Below are 26,012 nucleotides of genomic sequence, written 5' to 3'. Positions count from 1 at the left end.
CGATGATGGAAATCGTTAGTCTAAATCTGTTCACAAACTATAATGCTTTTTTTAAATTTACAGCCTTTAAAGATTCACTCGTGCATCACTTCTGCTATTTTTTTACAATGTTAAGTGATAGAGTTACATGGGACTGTATCCATGACTGGTGTCATGAAAGGATCAATGGCGCTGAAATCCGCATGTTCTATGTATTACAGCAACAGTTGTAGTGTGTACAGTATGTGTATTTGTAACATCTGTTTTCTCTTTTCGATCAGATGTGCTGTAATTGACTCTATCCCAGCTGGCAACACAAAGACCTTTACCTGTAATGGGATGGAGGGTCAGTTTGTCAATATTGTGATTCCTGGAAAAAATGAAATCCTGACTCTCTGTGAGGTGGAGGTGTTTGGAACCGAAACGGATGACGATGGTTGTTAGTCTAAATCAGATCACCAGCCATAAACAATTATTTATTATTTAAAGATTCAAATAGTGTAATTTCTGCTATTTGCTATGCTAATCGGTGAGTGAATTATGAGTGTCATTTTCGTAAGATACACTTGCATGAACTTGGTATGAGAAGAAAGCACACAGTAAATAAGGAATGCAATAAATTGAAATAATTATCATCTATTCAGGAGTCTGTGTTCTTCACTCTAAGACTGACTATTGTCTCCACATTCCAGGCTGGCATATGATGTGATGTGTGAAGTGAGGAGTTTCTCTTGATACTCATTTGGGTGATTGTGTTTTGTGCAATTTTGCCAAGGTTTCCCAACATCTGATTGATAGAGTAAACACTGCTATATTAAGTTGCAATCAAACATATATAAAGTTAGCCCCATATGTGCCCTCTCCCTACGCTCATTCTGTAGCTCCGAGATGAGGTCACACCCTGGGCACGTCCCACCGCTGTTCAGAAACGGCGCATGTTTCCATAAGGAACGCTTCTTACCCTTTTCTGCACAATGAATCCAAAAAGTGAAGGGCCACAAACGTTTTACACTAATTCAAACTTAGCCCCGGCCGAGAAAATCCAACTCGCGATTTGAACCGAGCCTTTACGTCCCTTCTTTTGTCAGTCGCTTCAATGTTTTGCCCACTCTTATTAGTTGTGTTTATCGCTCCGATTCCCTCGTCCCCATTTGGCAGCGGTGATCCCCTACCGGTTCGGGCGAATTATTACACCAGGTTTCACTGTCGCGTCTCGATAGCCTGGCTAATAAGCCAGACTAATATCACACAACACTGTCGCGGTATGCAACTTTTTTTTGCCAACGGCTGATTCGGTCTGGTTTATTAACCAGGCTAGCGTCTCGAGGCTTTCTGTAACATGATCTATGACTTAAATCGTTATGAGTCTGCGCACGTTCACGCGACCACAGTTTATTACCCTGTTGACCTCATCACCGATGTTTCTCAGCTCATTAGAAGAAAAACGACAAGTAAGCATGGCCGTCTATTACCAGCCCAGTGAGTAAATGCGAAAATTGTGGATTGATATTCCAAAAAACTTTAAAGGGATACAGCAGAAGAGTGCTACTGAATATGTATAGTACGTGTGGCGCAACCATATAGTTGCTGACAATTTAAAAGTTTGTTTTTGTCATACATGTGGGTGTGAAGGTTTTCTATATTTTATTTGAGATGGAAAAGGTATTTTTGTGTTGAGTTCATTATTTCAGAAGTGTAAGAAACAGTACCAGTATATCACCAGTAGGTGGCAAAGTATCACCAGGGGAACAGAGTGTGTGAGGTGTGTCAAGTCTCATGTGGACTGAACTCTCACGTGATTTCGGAGAGTTTGTCATACCATGAAACACATGCTGCTGTGAACATTGTGCAGTGTGTGATACTGAGCATATACTATCTATTTTGCAGGTGAGATGGTTATACTGGGAATGCACATGCTGTGGGAATATGTTGTGCGATGATGTATGTCTGGATTGTATTTTAACTGTGTGTAACTTTGGTGTGGGACAAATATGATGTGAAGGAGAGTCAGAGTTAGCCTGGCTAATAAGCCAGACTAATATCACACAACACTGTCGCGGTATATTAGTCTGGGCTGGCTCCACTTGGATTTCATTTCCCGGGGGGCGGGTTCAAACATTTTCTCTTTGACGCAATTGGTCAGAGCTACTGTCAGTCAAAGGTCTCAAGCATTGAACGTCACTGTACCAAAGCCCGCCCATATTGCATACCGTGTCCCGATTGGCCCGACCTGTTCTCGGTTGTAGGAAAGAGGCGTGCTACTGAGCCTCGCCAGACCCTAATCCGCTGGCAGGCAAAAAATGTTTTGCCAACGGCTGATTCGGTCTGGTTTAATAACCAGGCTAAGTCAGAGTGAGTTGGCGTTAGCTTAGCAACTAGCATGGGGGCCTAGCTTCTAGTAGCTGCAGCAGTAGCAGTCTAAGGCAGCCATGACAGGGCATTAATTGAAGTTGTGCTAACTAATGTGGGTTGGAGGAGTAAGATAAAGGATGTTATGTGTGATACTATGATCTTATGGGAGAATGTGACATGTTATATGAATGTTGGGTTTATGTAAACAGGGAAGTGGGTTATTTTGGAAGAGACAACTAATGTGAATATTTCATTACTGTGACCTGATTATTGAATTTTGAGTAATGGTAATGTTTTGGGATTTGATATTTTGATTATTTGACTTTGATGTCATCGTGTTTTCGGAGAGTTTGTCATACCATGAAACACATGCTGCTGTGAACATTGTGCAGTGTGTGATACTGAGCATATACTATCTATTTTGCAGAAAAAGCAACAAATAAAAACAAAATATGTAACACAATGAAGATGACATAGGGAATATTCCCTCCCTGAAGCTACACATTAGTCTTCAGGACCCCACTCCAGTAAAGAGAACCTACATGTCAGTCCCCAAACTGTTGCATAATGAAGTCAAAGAATATATCCAAGACTTGCTGAATCGTGGATGGATAGTCCAGTCAAGATCTCCATACGCATCACCTGTGGTGTGTGTGAGGAAGAAAGATGGGACATTGAGACTTTGTTGTGATTACAGGGCGCTGAACAGAAAATCGATCCCTGATTGCCATCCAATCCCTCGGATCCAAGATATGCTGGACTCCCTCACAGGCAGCTCTTGGTTCTCAGTATTGGATCAGGGGAAGGCATTCCACCAGGGGTTCGTGAGTGAGGAAAGCCAACACCTCACAGCCTTCATAACGCCCTGGGGTCTTTATCAGTGGACCAGAATCCCCTTTGGTTTGAGTTCAGCCCCTGCTGAGTTTCAGCGTAACATGGAAGACTGCCTAGTGGGACTGAGGGATGTTATTTGCCAACCTTATCTTGATGACAATCTTGTTCACAGCTCTAGCTTTGACTACCATGTCAGCCACATGAGAACTGTCTTCCAGAGATACCAAAAACATGGAGTGAAGCTCAGTCCCCGCAAGTGTGACGTGTTCAGGCGAAAGGTCAGATTCCTGGGACGGATGGTTTCGGTTGAGGGCTACACGATGGACCCCGCTGAAGTGGCCCCTGTGCAGGCATTAAAGGAGAGGGTGCCTGCCACCGTTTCAGACCTGAGAAGGATAATGGGCTTTTTGTCATACTACAGGCCATATATCCCAAACTTTTCCAGACTTGCAAAGCCACTGTACCAGCTGTTCTCAACACCTCCTGACAAGACATCGCCTGCAGAGGCAAAGACAAACAGAAAGAGTGGAAACAAGATAAATAAAGGTAACCTCCTGCCTAAAACTCCCATACACTGGACACAAAGCCACCAAGAGACACTGAACTTTCTCATAGATAAGCTGATTGAGCCACCCATCCTTGGCTACCCAGATTTGATTGATTGATTGATTGATTGAAGAATTTATTAACAGTTTGCAGAATTACAGTACATTTCAAGCACAAACTCAATACAAAGGCTGTTAACTGTGAGTGGACGACCCAATTAAGCATTACACTTGTTTCCAATAGGGTCCACCATGTTCAAATCATCAAAACATTTAGAGACGTACAAATAGACACTTCTATAGACAGAACAGGAATTCATCATAAAGGAGGTAAAAAGGGAAAAGAAACATATACAGTGAGGGGGAAAAAAAGGGGTGGGCGGTGGGGGGGATTCACGTTCAGCTCCGTTAATTTGTTTGTTTTCCTTGGAGGAGCTGCGTTGGGTCCCCAAGTCGGCTCCGTGGCCGTACCTTGAGTTGGCTGTGTGGCCGTGACCGTCTCTTGTGTTGTCCTTGCGTTGGGTCCCCAATTCGGCTCAGTGGCCATACCTTGAGTTGGCTGTGTGGCCGCGACCGTCTCTTGTGTTGTCCTTGCGTTCGTGTTTGAGGGATTCCGATTTTACAGGGGCCAGTTTCGAATTGCAGCCGTCCGTAGGTGCCCTTTGAGAGCGGTTTTGAAAGAGTCAAGGGATTCACATGTCTTAATGACAGTTGGTAGGGCGTTCCACATTTTGGTGGCATAGGAGCGAAAATAATTTAGTCCCTTGTTTGTGCCGAATCTGGGTTGTACATGGTTCGTTGCACTCCCTCTGGTGTTGTGGGCGTGGACTTCGTTAACATTAAGGAAGTATCTAGACAGGTACATGGGTATCTTGGTGGTGTATCGAATCTTGTGGACCAGACCCATTGCAAGATGCTGTACTCTGTCGTCGACCCTAAGCCATTCCAACCTGTCGAAGTGGGCAGGGGTGAGGTGGGTTCGGGGGGCTAGGTCAAGTAGGAGCCTGACCAGTTTGTTTTGGGAAGTCTGGAGCCTGGTTTTAAGGGCCTTTGAGGTGCTGTGGTACCAGGAGGTGCATGCATAGTCAAAGAAACCCTGTACAAGGGCTCCTGTTAAGGTCTTCAAGGTGTTTTTGTTGACCAGTGAGGAGATCCTGTAAAGGAATCTTGTTCTATGGTTGACCTTTTTGATTACGTTGGCGGCCATTTTATCACCGGAAAGATTAGCCTCCAGGATGGAACCTAGGTAGGTAATTTCATCTTTACGTGTGATAACATTGTCACCCACTTTAACCAAGAAGCCATTTGCCTTGCTGAGATTACTATTAGAGCCAAAGAGAATGGATTCAGTTTTTCCCAGGTGTAAAGATAGTTTGTTATCAGCGAGCCAGGTGCAGATTCTACCGAGTTCAGAACTGAGGGCATTTTCAACCTGCAGTTTGTCCCTGTCCGAGACCAGCAGTGCTGAGTCATCTGCGAACAGGAACAAGTTGCAGTCACAAGCTGAAGTCATGTCGTTTACATATATTAGGAACAGTAGAGGCCCTAGTATGCTTCCTTGTGGAACGCCACAGCTCACTGGGAGGGGGGGGGGGGGGGCAGTGTTCCGTTCACTTCCACCATCTGTTCTCTCCCCTCCAGGTAGGATTGCATCCAGCTCACTGATGTGCTATCGAAACCAATTGCTTTTAGCTTGTTAACCAGTATGGAGTGGTTCATGGTGTCAAAAGCCTTTTGGAGGTCCAGCATGACCATGCCGCAGTATTTGCCAGCGTCCACCTCTTGTTTGATGTGGTCGCTCAAATAGAGAAGGCATGTGTCAGTGGAGTGGGATGTTCTGAAGCCAGATTGGAACTCGTACAATAATTTATTAGTGGCAAGATACTTTTCAACCTGTTCATAGACTATTTTTTCCATCACTTTCGAGATGGAACTAAGAATAGAAATAGGGCGGTAGTTGCCGGGGTCTAATTTACTTCCTTTCTTGTGCAAGGGGGTTACTTTGGCCAGTTTGAAATCTTGGGGGACCTGTCCCTGTTTGATGGAGAGGTTTACTATGTGGGTGATGATTGGAGCTATAGAGATGGCTGAGTCTCTGAGAAATTTGGAGGGAATGTTGTCATGGCCTGTGGCCTTGTGGGGTTGGAGGGCACTCAGTTTCTTAATTACCTCATCAGTTGTTACCATACCTAGTTTAACGTCTTTACAAACACCTAGGTTTCTGTAGAAGGTTGTAATGTGCTCTACACCAAAGAGCCCAGAGTGGGAGGGCAGTTTGTTAACCAGAGTTGTTGCTATGTTTGTAAAGAAGATATTCAAGTAGTTGGCCACATCAAGGTTGTCAGTGATGAGAGTGTTGTCCGATTTGATGTTTATGTTTGAAAACCTGGTTTTTAGTTTCTGACCATAGCCTAGTTGATTGTTTAGTAGCTTCCAGAGCGCATGAGGATTGTTTTTGTTTTCCTGTGCTTTATCATTGATGAAGTTACTTTTAGCTGATTTGGTCATGGCAGTTACACTGTTTCTTAGCTTGATTCGTTGGGTATTTAGGTTGTTCAAACGAGCTTGGCGAACACTGTCGAAGCGCTTGGCTAGCTTTGACTTGCATTTTAGAAATTCAGAGCATTTTTTGTCTCTGGCTTTCATTGCAGCCAGTATGTCCGAATTCATCCATGGTTCCGAGCGGGTTTTGCCCCTGGTGGTTCTCAAAGGAGCCATGTTGTTCAGTACTGATGTATATTTGGTTTTGAAGCCAAGCCAAGCTTCTTCGACAAGTGTGCTTTTAAGCTCATCGGACCAATCCAGACTCTCCAATACTTGGTTAAAGACCTCACTAGAGTAGTTTTTGAGGTCCCTTGATATGACTGTTTTGTGGCAGCCGGTCTTAAGTTTTTGTATTTTGCGGGTACAGAATATCATAAAATGATCACTAAGCCCACATACAATAACCCCTTTCTTGGAGATTCTGGATTTGTCCGAGGACAGAATGAGATCAATGACAGTTTGAGTAGAATCACACACTCTAGTGGGTTGGGTAATTAGTTGACTGACACTATGTAGATCACAGAACTTACTGAATGACTTAAACACAGGTGCTTCCTTACGTTGCATGTCTGTATTGTAGTCGCCAATCAGGATTTTCTCTACACATTCCTCCTCGAGCGATTATAGGTACATGAAGTGAAGGTTTGGCAAATTGTGCCAAGTTTTCGATTTTTGTATGTTAACAATCGTGAAAAACTGTAACAATCGTGAAAAACTGTAATAACAATGTCTCTCAAATAACTTCCTCAAGTCTTCAACTGTAAATAATGTTAATCCCTATTAATTGTTTAAGTGGTCAGAAAGGGTGCATGGGCCGTGAAAACTTTAAAAGCTTTCAAGTGGGCCCTGATCCAGAAAAGGTTGTGAACTAACTGTCATAGGGTTTGGTTGTATACTTTTTGGTCGTCCACCCCGACAATCCTCTTTTTATTCATTTCTGCTTTTATTCGTTTCGTGGTGTGACGCCCATTTGACCTCAACGCCAGTAAACTCTTACAGAGACACAAAGACTGCAGTAAAGTCGTCAGTGTTTATTTAACTCTCCAGAATGGACACAGATAGATCCTCACGGGTCCATACAGGGACTATTCCATGACTATTTCACTATTATAAACTATGAATAATCCTATATAATTACCTATATCAGTATAGTATATCCTATCATAATAATTTACTCGCATACACATACGCTCATGCAGACACGCACGCACGCACACACACACACACACACACACACACACACACACACACACACACACACACACACACACACACACACACACACACACACACACACACACACACACACACAAACACACAATTACATATTACTGGAGCCATGGTCTACAGTGCCTGGCCCTGGGATGAGTCTTGTATAAATAATCAGTTGGGTTCACTAGCAGCTGTCCAAATATACACACAGTCATAGCAGGTCTGACCCTCCAGCTTACATGGACAATGTGTGTGTGTGTGTGTGTGTGTGTGTGTGTGTGTGTGTGTGTGTGTGTGTGTGTGTGTGTGTGTGTGTGTGTGTGTGTGTGTGTGTGTGTGTGTGTGTGTGTGTGTGCGTGCCCATGCTAAAATCATATTGTAATAATATAATTTTTCTTTTTCTTTTGAAAGTATAAAATAAAGGCTTAAGTGATTAAAACCAGTGAAAGATGGCCGTGGCTCAGTGGTCCAGGCACAGGACCGCTTATACAGCGTGTCACGGGTTCGAGTCCCGATCCCGGCAAACTTTGCTGTGTGTCCTCCCCCCATCTCTCTCCCCCTTTCCTGTCTTAGACACTTATTATGCACTGACTATAGCACAATATTACAATATAAATAATATCGTCCCAGACGATTCTAGTCTCAAGACATAATAATGCTTTATTGCCCAGCCCTATACGTGACGCTCCATCTCACAAACTGTTTTCTTTCAGGAGACCAAGGTGAGGTTGGTGAGGTGGGAGAGCTGGGCAAACTGGGGAAGACAGGCCCTCCAGGACCTCCAGGTATTGACAGCTTTCATTAATCCATCCTGTTCATTGTTGTCCTCCTATCCGTTCATCCATCATTCCATCCATCTAAGTGGATTAAGTGTGTACTTATTCAACGCATCGTTTGTTACAAAAAGAAAGAATCAAAAACAGTGATACCGTCTGTTGGGAGAAAAAGAGGAAGTTGGCTGGTTATAAAAATATGCAAGGAGATTTTGCATGGATTGGCCACGGTGGAACCAAATTCATCTTAAATTCATCCAAAATCATTTCCAGACCCTTCTTGACATTCTGTTTTTCTGGGTTATCTGACACTGAGAGACAGACAGTTCTTGCTCTTTACCACAAGGAAAACTAACTTGGCACTGTTCGTATCCACATTCATGCTCCACTCCCTGACAGTTCAATCTTGTCACCCATATGATACACATCTTAAAAGGAAGTCAGTTGACTACATGCTACTGTAGAATAGTAATTTGGACATTTGCAATGCTAATGCCAATGCCATTTGAAATTGCAGTGTGTTACCCCAATAAAGCACACATTATTTAATTAAATGACTTATTTCAATAACATGCTAAAATCTGTATAATTTAAATGGAAATGATAACAAAATATACTGTATTCTATCAGTGCAGAATTGCACAGCACACACAATTAGACTATCTTTCTTTGTCCATTCACCAAGACGGTACACTTATTTAAAACGTAGGCCTATTTCACTATAAAGGGCATTATATTGCTCATAAATCCATCACTTATTATCTTCACACATCTCAGCTCATTGCAAAACATGTGAAAATATAGATACACAATAAAATCCATTTGTAGAGTTAAATGAACATTGAACACTGATTTTACTGTGCAGATGTCCATGTTTTGTTATTAGTATTGTGGAATAAAAACTCAACAAAACACTTACAGTTTAGCTGTGGCAGTTAAAACTGTCAAATTGTAGATTTCATATCCATCCAAAAATACTAGGCTTTTTTTCTGAAATAAATTGATGGAAATTATTTGCACATTTAATAGCCCGCATACATATGCACACGCAAGGCAAGCATGTGTATGCGCACACACAGACATACACATGCACACGCACGCACGCACGCACGCACGCACGCACGCACGCACGCACGCACGCACGCACGCACGCACGCACGCACCCACGCACCCACTCACCCATGCACACACAATTCCCCATTGTACAAGCACACTTCTCTCATCAGAGTGCGGAAAAAACAAACATCAGGATTGTTTGAGTCTTTTTCCAGAAAGAAGGAAAAGTGGAAAAAAAGGAAGAAAAATTAAATAAACCTTGGCTTCTGCATTTTCAACTTTTCAACTCGGGGGCAACTTTTCAACAGTATGGCAAACCCAATCATTATGGTTTGCTGTGTGTACGTTTACTGTAGGAATGAACACAAGCTCCTATGATGTGTTCTCACTCTATTATGTCAGCAGCTCTGTAGGATGACACATGTGTTCCCCGTCTTAATTTAGTCTCCTTTACAGGAAACGTCCCAACGGTCGTTTACTTTAGCAATGTTTAAAAAGGGCATACTTGACTGTTAATGATGCTTTCATGGATCCATTTGGGCATCTAAAATAGCTTCTCACTCCAACTTCCCGGGGCAAACAAGCAATTGTCCTAAATTTGTATATTCATGTAATTTACTATGCTCGAAAACGCTCTTAAAGGCGTGGAGCTTTTTTTCTCTGCCTCTCAATGTTGTAATCAGTTCACCTAGTGAGCGGTAAGTGCTAGTATAGCAGACCAGAGTGTATACTGTATAGACCACTGAATACTGTGTGCCGTTTTGCGAAACCGAATCTGGATGAGGACCTTTGTTATTGTATGTTATTACACGTCTTGTTTGAATGTGCAATTCTGATTGGTAAATCATAGCATTCAGTGGTCTGTTATTTCTCGATAGCAGACCACAGATATGAAGAACAGACCGTTGCCATGGACATAGACTGAGCACCTGTATCATATCAATCCATGGCACTTTGCCCTTTTTGCTGCTAAACTTCTGTCTGTGTTTATTTCTCAATAGAGACTAACTGACTCACTGTTCATTATCTCTTACTTAATCAACCACAACTACATCCCCAACACTCTTTCTTTCATAATCGTCTCTGTTGTGTTTGATAACACATACTGTATCGGCCATTAAAGTAATAAATGTCAAAGCAAATTGCCACTGCACAATCAGTGTGGTTAGCATTTCCAGACTTCTTTGCAATTTTATTACGGGTTTTGAAGGTTGTATAATAAGTACAGACTGAAAATAAGTACAGAGTCACTCACTGTATTCAAATTCAAAAAGAGGAAACCCAAGAAATGGCTCTCAGGACTCCCTGAATGGAATAGTAGAATGTTGAATTATGCCTTTACCCTAGCAGCTGCAGAGTCTAGAGTAGACGTTACAGTTAGAGGGTTGGACATTATAAAGAGCACACCATATTGATGGCAGGGATTGTTATCTGGAAGTTTAGATCGACAGTTAAACTGGCACCTACTGTATCATACATAGTGGAAAATTGCATCCATCTTGTGAGAGACTCTAGTCTGTAAATGATATTTGTTCTGTGAGTGAGGTGAGCTGTTTTTGTTCCAATGTTCCAAAATCAAACCCCCTCTTGCAACATCTATTCCCACCGTACCGGATGTCAATATAATCAATAAACTGATCTAACACTGTAAATTCCTTCATGAAGAAAAAAAAGGCAGAAATAACATTGTTACAGGCCTGTCAGTTGTTTGTCAAAGTCTTGGAGCATCTCAGGCATTCAAGTGGAAAATTACACAGTGATGCTGAAATCAAACATAGAAGACCTCACACAAAACAAACATACCTCAGAAAGTTCACTAACCACTTACAAAATTGTGTGAGAGAGAAATTAGAAAGAGGGTGAGAAATAAGAGGGAAATGGGAAATGCAGTGAGACGACTTGATGTTTATGAATTCTTGCTTGTGTAGGCAACTTGTGTGTCTGCACCTGTGCAAATGCATGCTGTATGGGAAATTTGTACATGAATGTGTGTGTGTGTGTGTGTGTGTGTGTGTGTGTGTGTGTGTGTGTGTGTGTGTGTGTGTGTGTGTGTGTGTGTGTGTGTGTGTGTGTGTGTGTGTGTGTGTGTGTGTGTGTGTGTGTGTGTGTGTGTGTGTGTGTGTGTATGCGCCTGTGTGTGTGTGTGTGTGTGTGTGTGCGTGCGATTACACACACGCGCATGTGTAATCGCTCTGAAGGCCGTCACTTATTATTTCAAACTCCATCCATTTGCAGCTGAATTATTTCCTGAGGAAAGACTCATTCTGGTCCTGGCAGGAAGCCTCTGCCCTCACAGACATTTTCCCATAAAATGTTTCTTTCATATTCTTAACCCTCCTACTTTCACACACTAAGAAATAATATATTGAGTAAGTGCTCACATGCTCATTTATTAGGAATTTGGCTTGTGATGTGATATGTGCACAATATCACAAACAAAGAAATTTAAATACAAATTTAAAACTCATAATGAAGAATAAGTTGTCTGCAAACATATGACAGTTGTACCTGCAGACATACACAGACATGTGGATGAATCTGATTCATTTCCCGCAAGAAAAGACACAGACATTATACAACAACAATAGACAAGTAGAACAACAAGTAGGCCTAAACACAAATAGAGAACCATGACAGTGCTGTCTTTGCACAGCGAGTGAGTAATGTGAATTGTCCGAGTGGTAGCCAGGGCAAGGTGGAGAATTGACAGTTGAGTCAAGTCAGAACATGAAAATAGTGTGCTGTAGTGTACTGTAGCAAATTTAAAGAATCATACTGGTACTACACTACACACAGGAAAATCCTCCCCAGTGTTCATTTAATTTCTGAATTACTCACACTGAATTACAAACAGATACATTAACACAGACTGAGGATTTTATTGTGTACCACTCAATTCCTCAAGTTAACTGTTAATTGCTGAATTTTCATTTGTTGCTGTATTGTTTACATGTTCTCCATACTTATGTTACCCGAATAAATGAGACAGTGTTGGCAAAAATAAACACAATTGATCATTGATATTTGAATTTTATTTTGTAAATATATATTTTTTCCAGGGACTATTTTTGGCTAGACTCAAATCAGTTCACATTTTAAAACAATAATGTATTTTAACATTCACAAACAATAACCGTTGTGCAGTAGCAAAGCCAATCAATTTGCACTGATATTTGTGTATTGGACTACCTAGTATCTCAAAAAGGTCTTAGAACCTTTTCCCCCTTTTTTATTTTGTATAAATAATGTAGTTCAAATAGGCCTATAAACTGCTATGGATTGGGCTACTGCCTAAACTGAGTCATTTTATATACCTGTTTTGTATTCAAATTACCTGATGAATTCTATGAATACCATTTTGCAATACCAACTTCTGTCTCTATGCAGTCATTTTTGTTGATGCCCAAAACAAACCCCCGATCCCGTGTATTAAAATGAACAATAGTAGAGTCATCCAAAGCACAAGCAAGTGGAAAATAGTTTGACAAATAAATAAATAAATTATTATAAAAATGCTCTGTAAAAGCATTGTATATAATATTATAACATTTTACTGTTGAGGTTTCCGTTTAAGAATTTTCTAATTCATAAGATTAGATAAGACATGGATTTAGGGAGACAAAATGAGCATAAGACCACAAGAAATCTATCAATATTATTGACCTACAGTACTGTATATTAATTCTATAATTGCTTCTCCGGTTTGTGTTGATTGTAAAACATACTGTACGCAACCATTCTGTTGTCTGTCTATGTTCACTCCTCTTTCCTTCTCCCTCCTCATTTCCTCTCAGGAATGGCAGGAGAGTCTGGTCTTAAAGGACAGGTGGGCCATATAGGGAAGACTGGGCCTTTGGGAGACAAAGGTATCACAAAGATGCATGGATAATCTTTTGAACCTCTGGAAAAGCTCAAATGTATTGTACAACTCACTCTCCCGCTCTCTGTCTGATCAGGTGATTTCATTTTTTTGAATGTCAACCGGAATTAAGGGAATTTCTTATACCATAAGTGTCATCACCTGAAAAATATTTGATTCCTTATCATAGAACATTTATATATGCTGAAACGGTTCTTGTACAGGATGAATTTATCTGTCATGAAAACTGCTAAAACATTGCGTAATTAACCGGTAAGAGTGACAATAGAAATACTACCTGTGAAACGCAAATTGTAGGCGCAACAAACAGTGCAGGGGGAAAAAAAGAATCATTCCCTGGCAGAGAATAATTATTTCCATCAACATCGCCTTCTATTTGCCTCCTTGGCAGGCACAATGTATCCAACCATAGACCCTGTGGCTGTTCACCTTTTTGAAGCCCCAACACCTTATACTCCATCCAAAACACAAGCGGTTCTGTATTAAACCAAACTGACTTGAATTTTTACTGCACCCCAATTCCCCTACAGCGTAGTCATAATGATAATGGCATTAGATTTAACTCAAATGCCACTCTACAAGCAGCAGCAGTGTTGGATCAATGGATCAAATCTGAACCGCTTTAACAAAACAAAATGTCCCCACAGCAGAGGGTACAACACTGCTGTACCCTCTTTAACAAAACAAAATGTCCCCACAGCAGAGGGTACAACACTGCTGTACCCTCTTTAACAAAACAAAATGTCCCCACAGCAGAGGGTACAACACTGCTGTACCCTCTTTAACAAAACAAAATGTCCCCACAGCAGAGGGTACAACACTGCTGTACCCTCTGAAGTTTAAACATGAAGAAAATCTGATGGGTGGATTGTTATGTGATAGGTGATTTAGGGTTCCAAGAACTTCCAACTTCCAAAGGATAGCAATTCCCACCCCCTAGCTTTGCATTTAACCTCAAAATGCAGGTGTCTTATTCATATTTCCTCCACCATGTTTTTTGCAGATTAATCCGACTTTGGATCAATACTGAGATTTCTTTCTGCAGCCATTATGTTCATTAATCACGTAAAAACTTGCCTTCCTGTTCTGGGCATGCATGTCATTACATCTTTCAAAAAATTGCAAAAAATCGCAGATCTACAAGCTCACATTGTGATGCATTGTCAGCTTGTAGATTATAGGCAATTTCTGCTATTTTTGAATTCGGGGATAATTAAGTGGTCACGTTTTGCCACCCTCTTCTACTGCTTACTTTTTAACCTCTGGATAATAATATATATATATAACCTGTCCACCACGACTTGCTAACTGTGAGCGTGCTTGTCAATGTGTGCAGCCGTCAGCTGCTCAGCACAGGCCTTGGCTCGCCTAGGTCGCACCTCGTGCACCACGTGCCTCAAGGCCTCATGTGATGTAAAGAGTTATCCATGTAAAACCATTCTTTATTCAATTGAGAGTGAAACAAAACAAGTGCTACCCGGCCTTCCCTCCGGTCCATCCAATCTAGCACTCTGGTGGGTGTCATTGTGATTCTTTGCTTTTTTTTATCCACATTTCCTGGCGGGGTAGGCAATTTTAACATTCCCTAGGAAATGTTAAAATTCCCAAGTGGGGTAGGGCATGTTAAGGTTATGTGTCTTTTCACATTCCCTGTAACACACACTCGCACACACACACACACACACACACACACACACACACACACACACACACACACACACACACACACACACACACACACACACACACACACACACACACACACACACACGCACACACACACGTACGCACGCACGTATATCATACCCCACAAATATGTTGGGGTATGATATACAATATTCAAGTGTACGAATCACCCAGTTTATGCGGTACAATATCTGCCCTTTTTACTCTCTGTCAAACAAAAACAACACAGGGCAATGTTTGTATTGTAGCCCACTTCCCCTAAATTTCCAACTGACAGTTGGGGGGGGTTAAGATTATCGGCCAGGTTCAAGTGCGGACACGTTACATGAGACATGGATATTTCCCTATTGTCTAGTAAATCTAGACTCCCTTTATAGAAAACATCTGACTTTCTAACCAAGATCTGTCTTTATTGAGGTATGTATTGAGGTTCCCTTCAATAAATCAGATTAGATCTGGTTCACATTGGGTTGAAATCAGCTTTTACTGTTCCAGTGTAAATCTAATTTGCGCTTGGAGCTGATTATTGGAGCTGGTATAGTGTAGTGGTGCTATCTAGTGGTAAAGGCTTGTAAATTCTCATCTAAGAACGAAGCATTCATGTCTCAACAAGAGGTGGGGTCATTTATAATAATAATAACAATAACTTGTATTTATATGGCGCCTTTCAAACTATACAAGCTATACAAACTATTTGCCAAAATGTCTGATATAATTGAGTACATTTTCATTTTCTTCATTTTCTTCATTTTCATGTGCATGTTTACATTGTCATGCAATAAATATGTGATTCTATTCCTCTCTAGGTGACAAAGGTGACACAGGTTTGGGTGGATCCAGTGGATTAAAAGGGAAACCAGGTGAGATGTTGACCTGGTTCACCTACTGTACAGTTGTACGTCTCTAAATGTTATGATGAATTGAAAATGGTGGGCCCTATTGTAAACAAGTGTAATGCTTTATGGTGTAACAGTTGTTGTCTCCACCAGGCCGAAGGCATGGGGAGAGAGTATGTTTTGCACTCCGTCCGCATGTGTGTGCGTGTGTCCGTCCTTCCGTCCGTCCGTTACCAGCTAATCTCCGCCACCGTTGGCCCGATCCATGCCAAACTGTGCACACACACTCCCTGGATGCCAACGACGAACCTCTGCCCCAAATATTCCACAATGGCCTGTTATAGCATCACCATGAGGCCGATTTTGGCAAAACACATTTATGTAGATTACTAGCTCGTACACATTTTATCCATACATCACACAATTCGGTATACACTATCTCACTATCTCCATAGTCTGATCTGACTATCTGATCTGCACCATTTTCCATCTTCCATCCTGATTGGCTAAGATTGGCTTCCAAAGCTCATATGATTGGTCCGTTTCGAACAAAATGCCACAAATCACAAACAGTGTGCAATTTCCGTGAAATTATACACGCACATTTCCACTAGGATGACATAACCTGACTCCGCCAGATGGGGCAGCAGAGAGTACACTGGGTTCCCCCCCTCCTGCTCCCATCTGGGAACTCTCAGGCAGACTTGATGCTCCGGCCACCAAACGGCCTGGCCAATCAGCCGCGGAGTCAGGTTAAGGATGACATGCCACTAATTATTTTCCAAATCAGCCTCACGGTGGCACTATAACAGGGCAATTCCTGTTTTTACCTATAACTGCATCGATCTGTGTACAAGGTTGTATGCGCACTCACTAGAGGCCATGGAAAAAACATTTTCCCTGCATCCCTCCACATCTGCCGGTTATAGCGCCACCATGATGCCGACTTCTGCAAAACACATTGTTTATATTAGTCGCACAGATTTCTACACCGATTGGCTAAGATTGCCTTCCAAAGTTTTCAGGAGTGGCCAGTTTCGTACAAAATGTTGCAATTGTCCTGCTCATCCAGAATTCTATCCTCAGAGATGCTATGAGTGATCTGGCTCTGCATTTCCTGAACAAAATGAAGAAGATTGTTGCAAAAAACAAACAAAGACGTTTATATACGTTTGTATTGAGTTGTGCTTGAAATGTACTGTAATTCTGCAAACTGTTGTATACTCCAATCAATCAATCAAGCACACAGTTCCCCAATAAAGTGTTAATTTAAAGCTGCACTATGTAACTCTTCCATTGACACAATCTAAATGTCTCTATAGAAGAGCAGGGAGACAAAATACAGCCACCTCATAAGTCATATTGGACAAAATAATTAACATTGTATTCATTAAAAGAAAGTTACATATTGCTTTAATGTGGCGCCATGTAGCTACACTTTAATGCAGCTTTACTGTATGAGTCCATTCTTACACTCAGTTGAATTAGCAGTTAGGATTATTTGCTGTGCATCAATCTTTAATTTATATGACTATTAGTTATCCTGTTCCCTAAAATTAAAGCCCCAAATATTTTCTACAAAACATTACGTTTAATCCACACTGTCTTTGCAGGAGACAATCTATACAGTAGGCCTACAGTACATGTTTAAAGAAGGTTTAATGATTTGTTTATTATTATTATTATTTTCATGTGCTAAACATGTACGTTAATAGTCAGTTTTAAACCATAGCTGATCAGGATTAGCTTATGATTACAGTTCAGCAGTATATATAACTGTATATTATAACTTAAGTGAATCATTTCCAGGAGTGACAGAACGCTGTTAAAGGTCTAGTTTTTGACCAACACATTGGGCATGTGACTAACATGTATGAATCTTTTGATCAATCAGGCACGACGTGTGACTGTGGCAGATACAGGAAGGTGATTGGACAGTTGGACATCAACGTAGGGAAGCTTAGGAATGCTGTCAACTTTGTAAAGGATGGTAAGTCCTGAAAGGTACAGTGATTATACCCTGGGGAGACAAATGATGAACTGAATCTGGTGATCTCAGGAGACAGAGGCATTATCCATGTCTATTTATGGCACATTAATTATGTTTAGGTTTTGATTATTTAAAACAAATAAACATCCTCATAATAACTTTGTAATACATTTCAAGTCTCCCATTTGTCCTTGCCAGTGATCCTAGGGCTGAGGGAGACAGAGGACACTTACTATCTGTTGGTGAAGGAATCCAGGAGGTTCAGAGAAGCTCTGGTAAACTGTAAGCTAAGAGGAGGCAACCTGGCCATGCCCAAGACCAGACACACCAACCACATCATAGCAGACTATGTCAATAATGCTGGACTGACAAGAGTTTTTATCGGGTTGCAGGCTCAGACCAAGGACACAGTAAGTCCAGCTGCAGGTCATGTGCATGCAGGTGCTATCAAGTCCAAGTTGCATATGCATGATATGCATATATGCATATGTCCATGCACATATGCATATGTCCATGCACATATGCATATGTCCATGCACATAACATTAACTAAGTATGTACTGCAGTAAATTATACATAGCTTGCGGAGTTAGTTCAGTCAGATATACTCGAGCGGGTTCATGCAAGGCTCAAGGGACATGCATGTATTTGAGGGGTTAATATGCTGCATTACTATGTGGATGTATACAGTGTTTGTAAGACCCACATGTCATACGTTGATGTGGCAGTCAGCTGACCAATTGGGGGTATTTAAGCTCACCTAGACTGCATGCTTCTTCCTGCCATCCTTCTGCATATGGTTCCTGGTTGTTATGTGATGTTTGCTCCCACCGCCACCCCAGCACCACCGGTGGGCTCTGTTATTTCTGTTCCATGGGGGGTTGTTATTGTATATCTATCTCCCTGCTCTTTATGTTTAATGATGGCGATTAATTGTGCCGAGCAGGGAGAAAACTGCAGCAGAGCCGAATGCCAAGATAATATATTATATGCACACTTGTTTATGAATTATGATTCTATAATAAATATTGGTTAAATCTATTCGTGAGTTATCTTCTATAAGTAAGGTATGTTAATTGGTTGCGTTCACAGCTTTTCTATAAGAACCCGTTTTTATGATTTAAGATATTTTCTCATTATTTCCTTTATCTCTCTCTCTCTTTGTCACTGTACCATTTCTACTCAGGATGGAACAAAGGACCATGTATATACAGACTCCACCCCTCTGCGGGAGTTTGCAGCTTGGAGTCAAGGGGAGGAGCTGAACCCTGGTCTGGGTCCTATAGTCAACTCTAGCTGTGTGGAGCTGCACAGCACAGGCACCTGGGGTCACATCGACTGTGACATCAACATGTTCTATATGTGCGAATTCCCCAAGAGCAGGAGAAGAGGAGGAGGGAGAGGAGGCGAAGTGGCGCCTCCCACAACATTGGGAAGAACTGAATAACTGAGTATTTTCGCTCAAAAGTTATGAAACAATATACTGTATTTGTATATCTATCATTCTGTTAGCTTTATTATTGCTGTTTAGTGTTTACATACCTCCACAGTCCACAAATAGAATAGATGCACTGGTATTTTTATTACATACACAATATTACTATTTGAAAGAAATAATAATTGTAATCAGTGTTGTGGAGTGCATAGTTTAGTTGATATTATATATTGTGCCACAAGTAGCCATGCAAAATACAAGCTCACAATGTGCTGTGATGTGATGCTTTGGGAGCTTGAACAAAAATTAAAAAAAAATAATAACAACACATTTAAAAGATATGCCCAAAATAGTGATGCCAGGGTCATGTGGTTACGAATGCAGAATCCGGTAAGGTTTCTTCTGCTCTTAAAATAATAATACAATATAATATAAATACTAGGGCTGGGAATTAATTAGAGGCTTTGTAATTAATTAATCTCGATTAATCGCATTTTAATCGCATATCAATATTCGACCTCAGAACAGTGAGAAATCTTTTTTATGTTTTTTTTTGTAATCCAGTGAATCAATGAATAGTGACTATGGAATACCACCCATTTTCAACATTTTACTATGTCATTAATATACAGAGTTGTTGTGTGGAAATAATAAAAAAGTCCCCCCATTCTTTGTTGCCTAGAACTGGAGGTCTGAAAAAAACTGTAACATTATGAAGTACATCTCAGTGACGTCACAAAGATGTACTTCATAATGTTACTGTTTTTTTCCCAGACCTCCAGTTCTAGGCAACACAGAATGGGGTGACTTATTATTTCCATAATAATAAATAGAAAAATGTCAAATGAGTGGTATATCTTTTTAAGCAATAAAACCTTTTTCCCCCAACAGATAAACAAGTGCAGCAAGTGCCTAAAGTGTCTTCAGTGTCTATGTGAATACTCAAACGTGCTTTACATGGCGGGGCATGAGAAATCAAATAAAAAAAAACTTTATTGGGGGGAAACACTTAGACAAAGGAATAAAATCAAAAACTGTGGAATGAACTATAGAGGAGTGCATTTCACACGGGGTTGGATAACTTGGGTTGGGGCAGACCAGTGTCTGACCACGGCACGGACTTCCACGCTTGCTGCTTCATGCAGTATGCTTCGCATCGAGGACAGCTTGACAGCTTCGTGCTGTGGTGAAATCACCGCGAGCCTCCGGTGTCCTCTGCGAGTCGAGACATGTTTAAATACAAAATAATGATATAACTGAAGAGATGTTTTAGTTTATTAGAGACAGTGGATGTCATAAAACAGAGCTGAGCCCATAGCTTTTTGATTGAATACTTTAATAACAGTTTGCAAATACAGGCGGTACGATGATATAATGATGCTAAAAGGATAATACAAAAAGCCCCCAATCATGGCTTGTTTCCATTGTATTCCAGACAATTAATCAAGAATTGAATACAAATGTCTTGTTTTTGCGACGGAATGCAGCATTTAAATGGTCTTTGAAAATGTTATATTCTTTTTCACATCAGACGGATCAGATTGTATTTGTTTACATTTTCATTTTATTAGAAATTATGTTTTTGCCCGATAATTCAATACAAAAACATGTACAGCCAGAATACAGAATTTGTTTTTATAAACAATTTTCATATTTGACACCTCAAGTATGTAAATGTGCTTCTTTCAATGTGTTTGTCAGAAGAATAAATCTAACTATAAATGCACCAAGTCTCATGTGTGTGTACTGTATGTCTGTAATCCACGTAACTCGAGAACCGTTCGCCCCACCTACTTCAAATTCGACACACGCGTTCCACACCCCCACAGGGAGTGCAGAGCCCGGTGTCGAGTCGGTCGGACCCACGGTTGTCCAGAACCGCCACAGAATGCCTCTGCCTGGGCCATAGCTGACATCACAAGGCCTCTGCCCGGCCAAACATATTTGGGCATGCCTGACAAAGAACTCCATATATGGGCATAAAAGGGGATACTGCTCACATCACTTCTGACATCTGTCCAGAACCGCCACAAAAGTCCTCTGTCCAGGCAGGGGCCCTGCCCAGGCTCCCACAGCCACTTTAGTTATACTAAAATACAATTTATTTGTTATGCGTGATTTTTTTTCAAACTATTATTCATACTGCGTCCAATTCGGACAATAACTCAGCGCAATTAACAAATAGATATTCCAAAATAAATAAAGGAAATGTTTCAGTAATCAAACATATAATCTTGATTAGGCCTATATATCAATCTGTAGGCTAATGAATGGTTATGATGTAAATCAATGACAATATAACTGGCAGTTCTAATATTCCTCCACCCCCATTACACATGTAGTAGGCCTATAATATAATCAATTGACATGTAGGAAAATATGATGCGTTTGATGTGATGTTTGGGATGGGTGATGCAGTAGAGGGACAAGAGGGTGAACCTTGTGATGTTACAGGAGGTGATGAAAATGTTCTTTGGGGTCGGGCTGATGCCGTTGATTTTGATGGAGATCCTATTGATGTTGAACGATCAAGTGCTGTATATAGTCTTTTCTTTCCCCTTTTCAGTTTGCACTTAGTTTGAAGAAAATATGTACAGATGTTGCAGACATATGTTTTGTCATTAGGAGAAAATTGTGGAAAAAACAATTTTGATGTCGCCGTACTTGTCATATTCAGTAGCACTCTTCTGCTGTATCCCTTTAAAGTTTTTTGGAATATCAATCCACAATTTTCGCATTTACTCACTGGGCTGGTAATAGACGGCCATGCTTACTTGTCGTTTTTCTTCTAATGAGCTGAGAAACATCGGTGATGATGAGGTCAACAGGGTAATAAACTGTGGTCGCGTGAACGTGCGCAGACTCATAACGATTTAAGTCATAGATCATGTTACAGAAAGCCTCGAGACGCGACAGTGAAACCTGGTGTAATAATTCGCCCGAACCGGTAGGGGATCACCGCTGCCAAATGGGGACGAGGGAATCGGAGCAATAAACACAACGAATAAGAGTGGGCAAAACATTGAAGCGACTGACAAAAGAAGGGACGTAAAGGCTCGGTTCAAATCGCGAGTTGGATTTTCTCGGCCGGGGCTAAGTTTGAATTAGTGTAAAACGTTTGTGGCCCTTCACTTTTTGGATTCATTGTGCAGAAAAGGGTAAGAAGCGTTCCTTATGGAAACATGCGCCGTTTCTGAACAGCGGTGGGACGTGCCCAGGGTGTGACCTCATCTCGGAGCTACAGAATGAGCGTAGGGAGAGGGCACATATGGGGCTAACTTTATATATGTTTGCAACTTAATATGGCAGTGTTTACTCTATCAATCAGATGTTGGGAAACCTTGGCAAAATTCAAACATCACATCATATGCCAGCCTGGAATGTGGAGACAATAGTCAGTCTTAGAGTGAAGAACACAGACTCCTGAATAGATGATAATTATTTCAATTTATTGCATTCCTTATTTACTGTGTGCTTTCTTCTCATACCAAGTTCATGCAAGTGTATCTTACGAAAATGACACTCATAATTCACTCACCGATTAGCATAGCAAATAGCAGAAATGACACTATTTGAATCTTTAAATATTGAATAATTGTTTATGGCTGGTGATCTGATTTAGACTAACAACCATCGTCATCCGTTTCGGTTCCAAACACCTCCACCTCACAGAGAGTCAGGATTTCATTTTTTCCAGGAATCACAATATTGACAAACTGACCCTCCATCCCATTACAGGTAAAGGTCTTTGTGTTGCCAGCTGGGATAGAGTCAATTACAGCACATCTGATCGAAAAGAGAAAACAGATGTTACAAATACACATACTGTACACACTACAACTGTTGCTGTAATACATAGAACATGCGGATTTCAGCGCCATTGATCCTTTCATGACACCAGTCATGGATACAGTCCCATGTAACTCTATCACTTAACATTGTAAAAAATAGCAGTGATGCACGAGTGAATCTTTAAAGGCTGTAAATTTAAAAAAAGCATTATAGTTTGTGAACAGATTTAGACTAACGATTTCCATCATCGGATATGGCAGCAATGTCAACCAGTGTGTCAGATATTGGAGAATATTGAGCTAGTTGTCCATCTTGTGCCAATGAATGCCACAGACGAAAAACAGTCTAAGTCCACACTATTTATCCATAATGTATAAATGATAGATAAGGGGCCAGGACAACGAGGCCTTTTTGTGGAGGGGTCAGAATGAAATTTGGACTTAGACTGTTTTTCGTCTGTGGTACTCTGAATGTCCACCTAAATACAGATAAGCACATAATATTTATGGAGGAATACGCCATCAATTACTGTACAAAAATATCAAATTATGCACATGTGAATTAATCTTTCAAATCATATGAATGTAAATAATCAATAATTATGTATGCTTTGTGATCAGATTTACACTTGACTAACCATCATCTTCCTTTTTGGTCCCAAACACTTCAACTTCACAGAGAGTCAGGATTTCATTTTCTCCAGGAATCACAATATTGACAAACTGACCCTCCATCCCATTACAGGTAAAGGTCTTTGTGTTGCCAGCTGGGATAGAGTCAATTACAGCACATCTGACCGAAAAGAGAAAACAGATGTTACAAATACACATTACAACTGTTGCTGTAATACATAGAACATTGTGTCAGAGTCAAAAAAAACTATGGTACAATGCATGGTGCAAACCTATGTTAGTTTTTAAAATGTTATCTCTAGTCTATTCACTTCAGACTCAATGTATTCCTGCAAAGCAAGCAATAAGTACATACGTAGGATTTCCATTTCCATTGTCGTTCAGGGAGTTTCCAATGCGGATCTCAGCTCCATTGATCCTTGTATGACAGCAGTCTTTTCTGTTGGTGATGTTGACAGAATTCACTTTGTAAGTCTTCTGCAGGTCAACTCTCCACCAGGGTTTGGTCTCTCCGTTTGTGTGGGTACAGGAGTTCTGTGACCAGACATTGGCACGATTCCCATCAATGGCTCTTTCCGGAGCTCCTTCCGGAGTTCCTAGATTATCTAATCTAATCGAAGACTGTGCTGCTTGTCCACCTCGTGCCACATTTTCACCTACATGAAGGTATTTTAGACAATTTTTATGGAGGGTTACAGTCCCATTCATGGTCACGTGTAACTCTATCACTTAACATTGTAAGAAATAGCAGAAGTGATTTACGAGTGAATCTTTAAAGGCATAGGACTGTAAATTTAAAAAAAGCATTATGGTTTGTGAACAGATTTAGACTAACGATTTCCATCATCGGATATGGCAGCAATGTCAACCAGTGTGTCAGATATTGGAGAATGAGCTAGTTGTCCATCTTGTGCCAATGAATGCCACAGACGAAAAACAGTCTAAGTTCACACTATTTATCCATAATGTATAAATGATAGATAAGGGGCCAGGACAACGAGGCCTTTTTGTGGAGGGGTCAGAATGAAATTTGGACTTGGACTGTTTTTCGTCTGTGGTACTCTGAATGTCCACATAAATACAGATAAGCACATAATATTTATGGAGGAATACGCCATCAATTACTGTACAAAAATATCAAATTATGCACATGTGAATTAATCTTTCAAATCATATGAATGTAAATAATCAATAATTATGTATGCTTTGTGATCAGATTTACACTTGACTAACCATCATCTTCCTTTTTGGTCCCAAACACTTCAACTTCACAGAGAGTCAGGATTTCATTTTCTCCAGGAATCACAATATTGACAAACTGACCCTCCATCCCATTACAGGTAAAGGTCTTTGTGTTGCCAGCTGGGATAGAGTCAATTACAGCACATCTGACCGAAAAGAGAAAACAGATGTTACAAATACACATTACAACTGTTGCTGTAATACATAGAACATTGTGTCAGAGTCAAAATAACTATGGTACAATGCATGGTGCAAACCTATGTTAGTTTTTAAAATGTTATCTCTAGTCTATTCACTTCAGACTCAATGTATTCCTGCAAAGCAAGCAATAAGTACAGACGTAGGATTTCCATTTCCATTGTCGTTCAGGGAGTTTCCAATGCGGATCTCAGCTCCATTGATCCTTGTATGACAGCAGTCTTGTCTGTTGGTGATCTTGACAGAATTCACTTTGTAAGTCTTCTGCAGGTCAACTCTCCACCAGGGTTTGGTCTCTCCGTTTGTGTGGGTACAGGAGTTCTGTGACCAGACATTGGCACGATTCCCATCAATGGCTCTTTCCGGAGTTCCTCGACCTAGATGATCTAATCTAGTCGAAGACTGTGCTGCTTGTCTACCTCGTGCCACATTTTCACCTACATGAAGGTATTTTAGACAATTTTTATGGAGGGTTACAGTCCCATTCATGGTCACGTGTAACTCTATCACTTAACATTGTAAGAAATGCCACAGACGAAAAACAGTCTAAGTCCACACTATTTATCCATAATGTATAAATGATAGATAAGGGGCCAGCACAACGAGGCCTTTTCGTGGAGGGGTCAGAATGAAATTTGGACTTGGACTGTTTTTCGTCTGTGGTACTCTGAATGTCTACCTAAATACAGATAAGAACATAATATTTATGGAGGAATACTCCATCAATTACTGTACAAAAATATCAAATAGCAGAAATTATGCACATGTGAATTAATCTTTCAAATCATATGAATGTAAATAATCAACAATTATGTATGCTTTGTGATCAGATTTACAGTTGACTAACCATTATCTTCCTTTTTGGTCCCAAACACTTCAACTTCACAGAGAGTCAGGATTTCATTTTCTCCAGGAATCACAATATTGACAAACTGACCCTCCATCCCATTACAGGTAAAGGTCTTTGTGTTGCCAGCTGGGATAGAGTCAATTACAGCACATCTGACCGAAAAGAGAAAACAGATG

General features: G+C 40.7%; 2 protein-coding genes across 2 annotated transcripts in view; one reads left to right on the top strand and one right to left on the bottom strand.

The window, feature by feature from the left end:
- colec10 (collectin sub-family member 10 (C-type lectin)) overlaps nt 1–19,134 on the top strand; it is a gene marked incomplete at its 3' end in the record, with an annotated part of 38,179 nt that extends 19,045 nt beyond the window's left edge. Inside the window, exons 2-7 of the mRNA XM_079503707.1 lie at nt 8,180–8,251; nt 13,090–13,161; nt 15,668–15,721; nt 17,592–17,687; nt 17,886–18,097; nt 18,874–19,134. Coding sequence (XP_079359833.1) covers nt 8,180–8,251; nt 13,090–13,161; nt 15,668–15,721; nt 17,592–17,687; nt 17,886–18,097; nt 18,874–19,134 — 767 coding nt within the window. The remainder of the gene's footprint in view (nt 1–8,179; nt 8,252–13,089; nt 13,162–15,667; nt 15,722–17,591; nt 17,688–17,885; nt 18,098–18,873) is intronic.
- Nucleotides 19,135–22,745: 3,611 nt separating this feature from the next.
- Nucleotides 22,746–25,982, bottom strand: LOC306925023 (uncharacterized protein; the record flags this gene model as incomplete). Its single annotated transcript, XM_079503706.1, has 7 exons — nt 25,834–25,982; nt 25,129–25,423; nt 24,780–24,934; nt 23,902–24,202; nt 23,552–23,706; nt 23,380–23,392; nt 22,746–22,908 (listed from the first exon to the last, which is right to left on the bottom strand). The coding sequence occupies exons 1-7, from the start codon at nt 25,928–25,930 to the stop codon at nt 22,746–22,748; spliced, it is 1,179 nt and encodes a 392-aa protein (XP_079359832.1). The 5' UTR covers nt 25,931–25,982.
- Nucleotides 25,983–26,012: the final 30 nt, after the last annotated feature.

The sequence above is a fragment of the Electrona antarctica genome, assembly GCF_951216825.1.
Source record: "Electrona antarctica genome assembly, chromosome: 6".
NCBI lineage: Eukaryota > Metazoa > Chordata > Actinopteri > Myctophiformes > Myctophidae > Electrona > Electrona antarctica.
The sequence above is the reverse complement of the archived record's forward strand: the minus strand, read 5'-3'. Positions and strand labels throughout refer to the sequence as shown.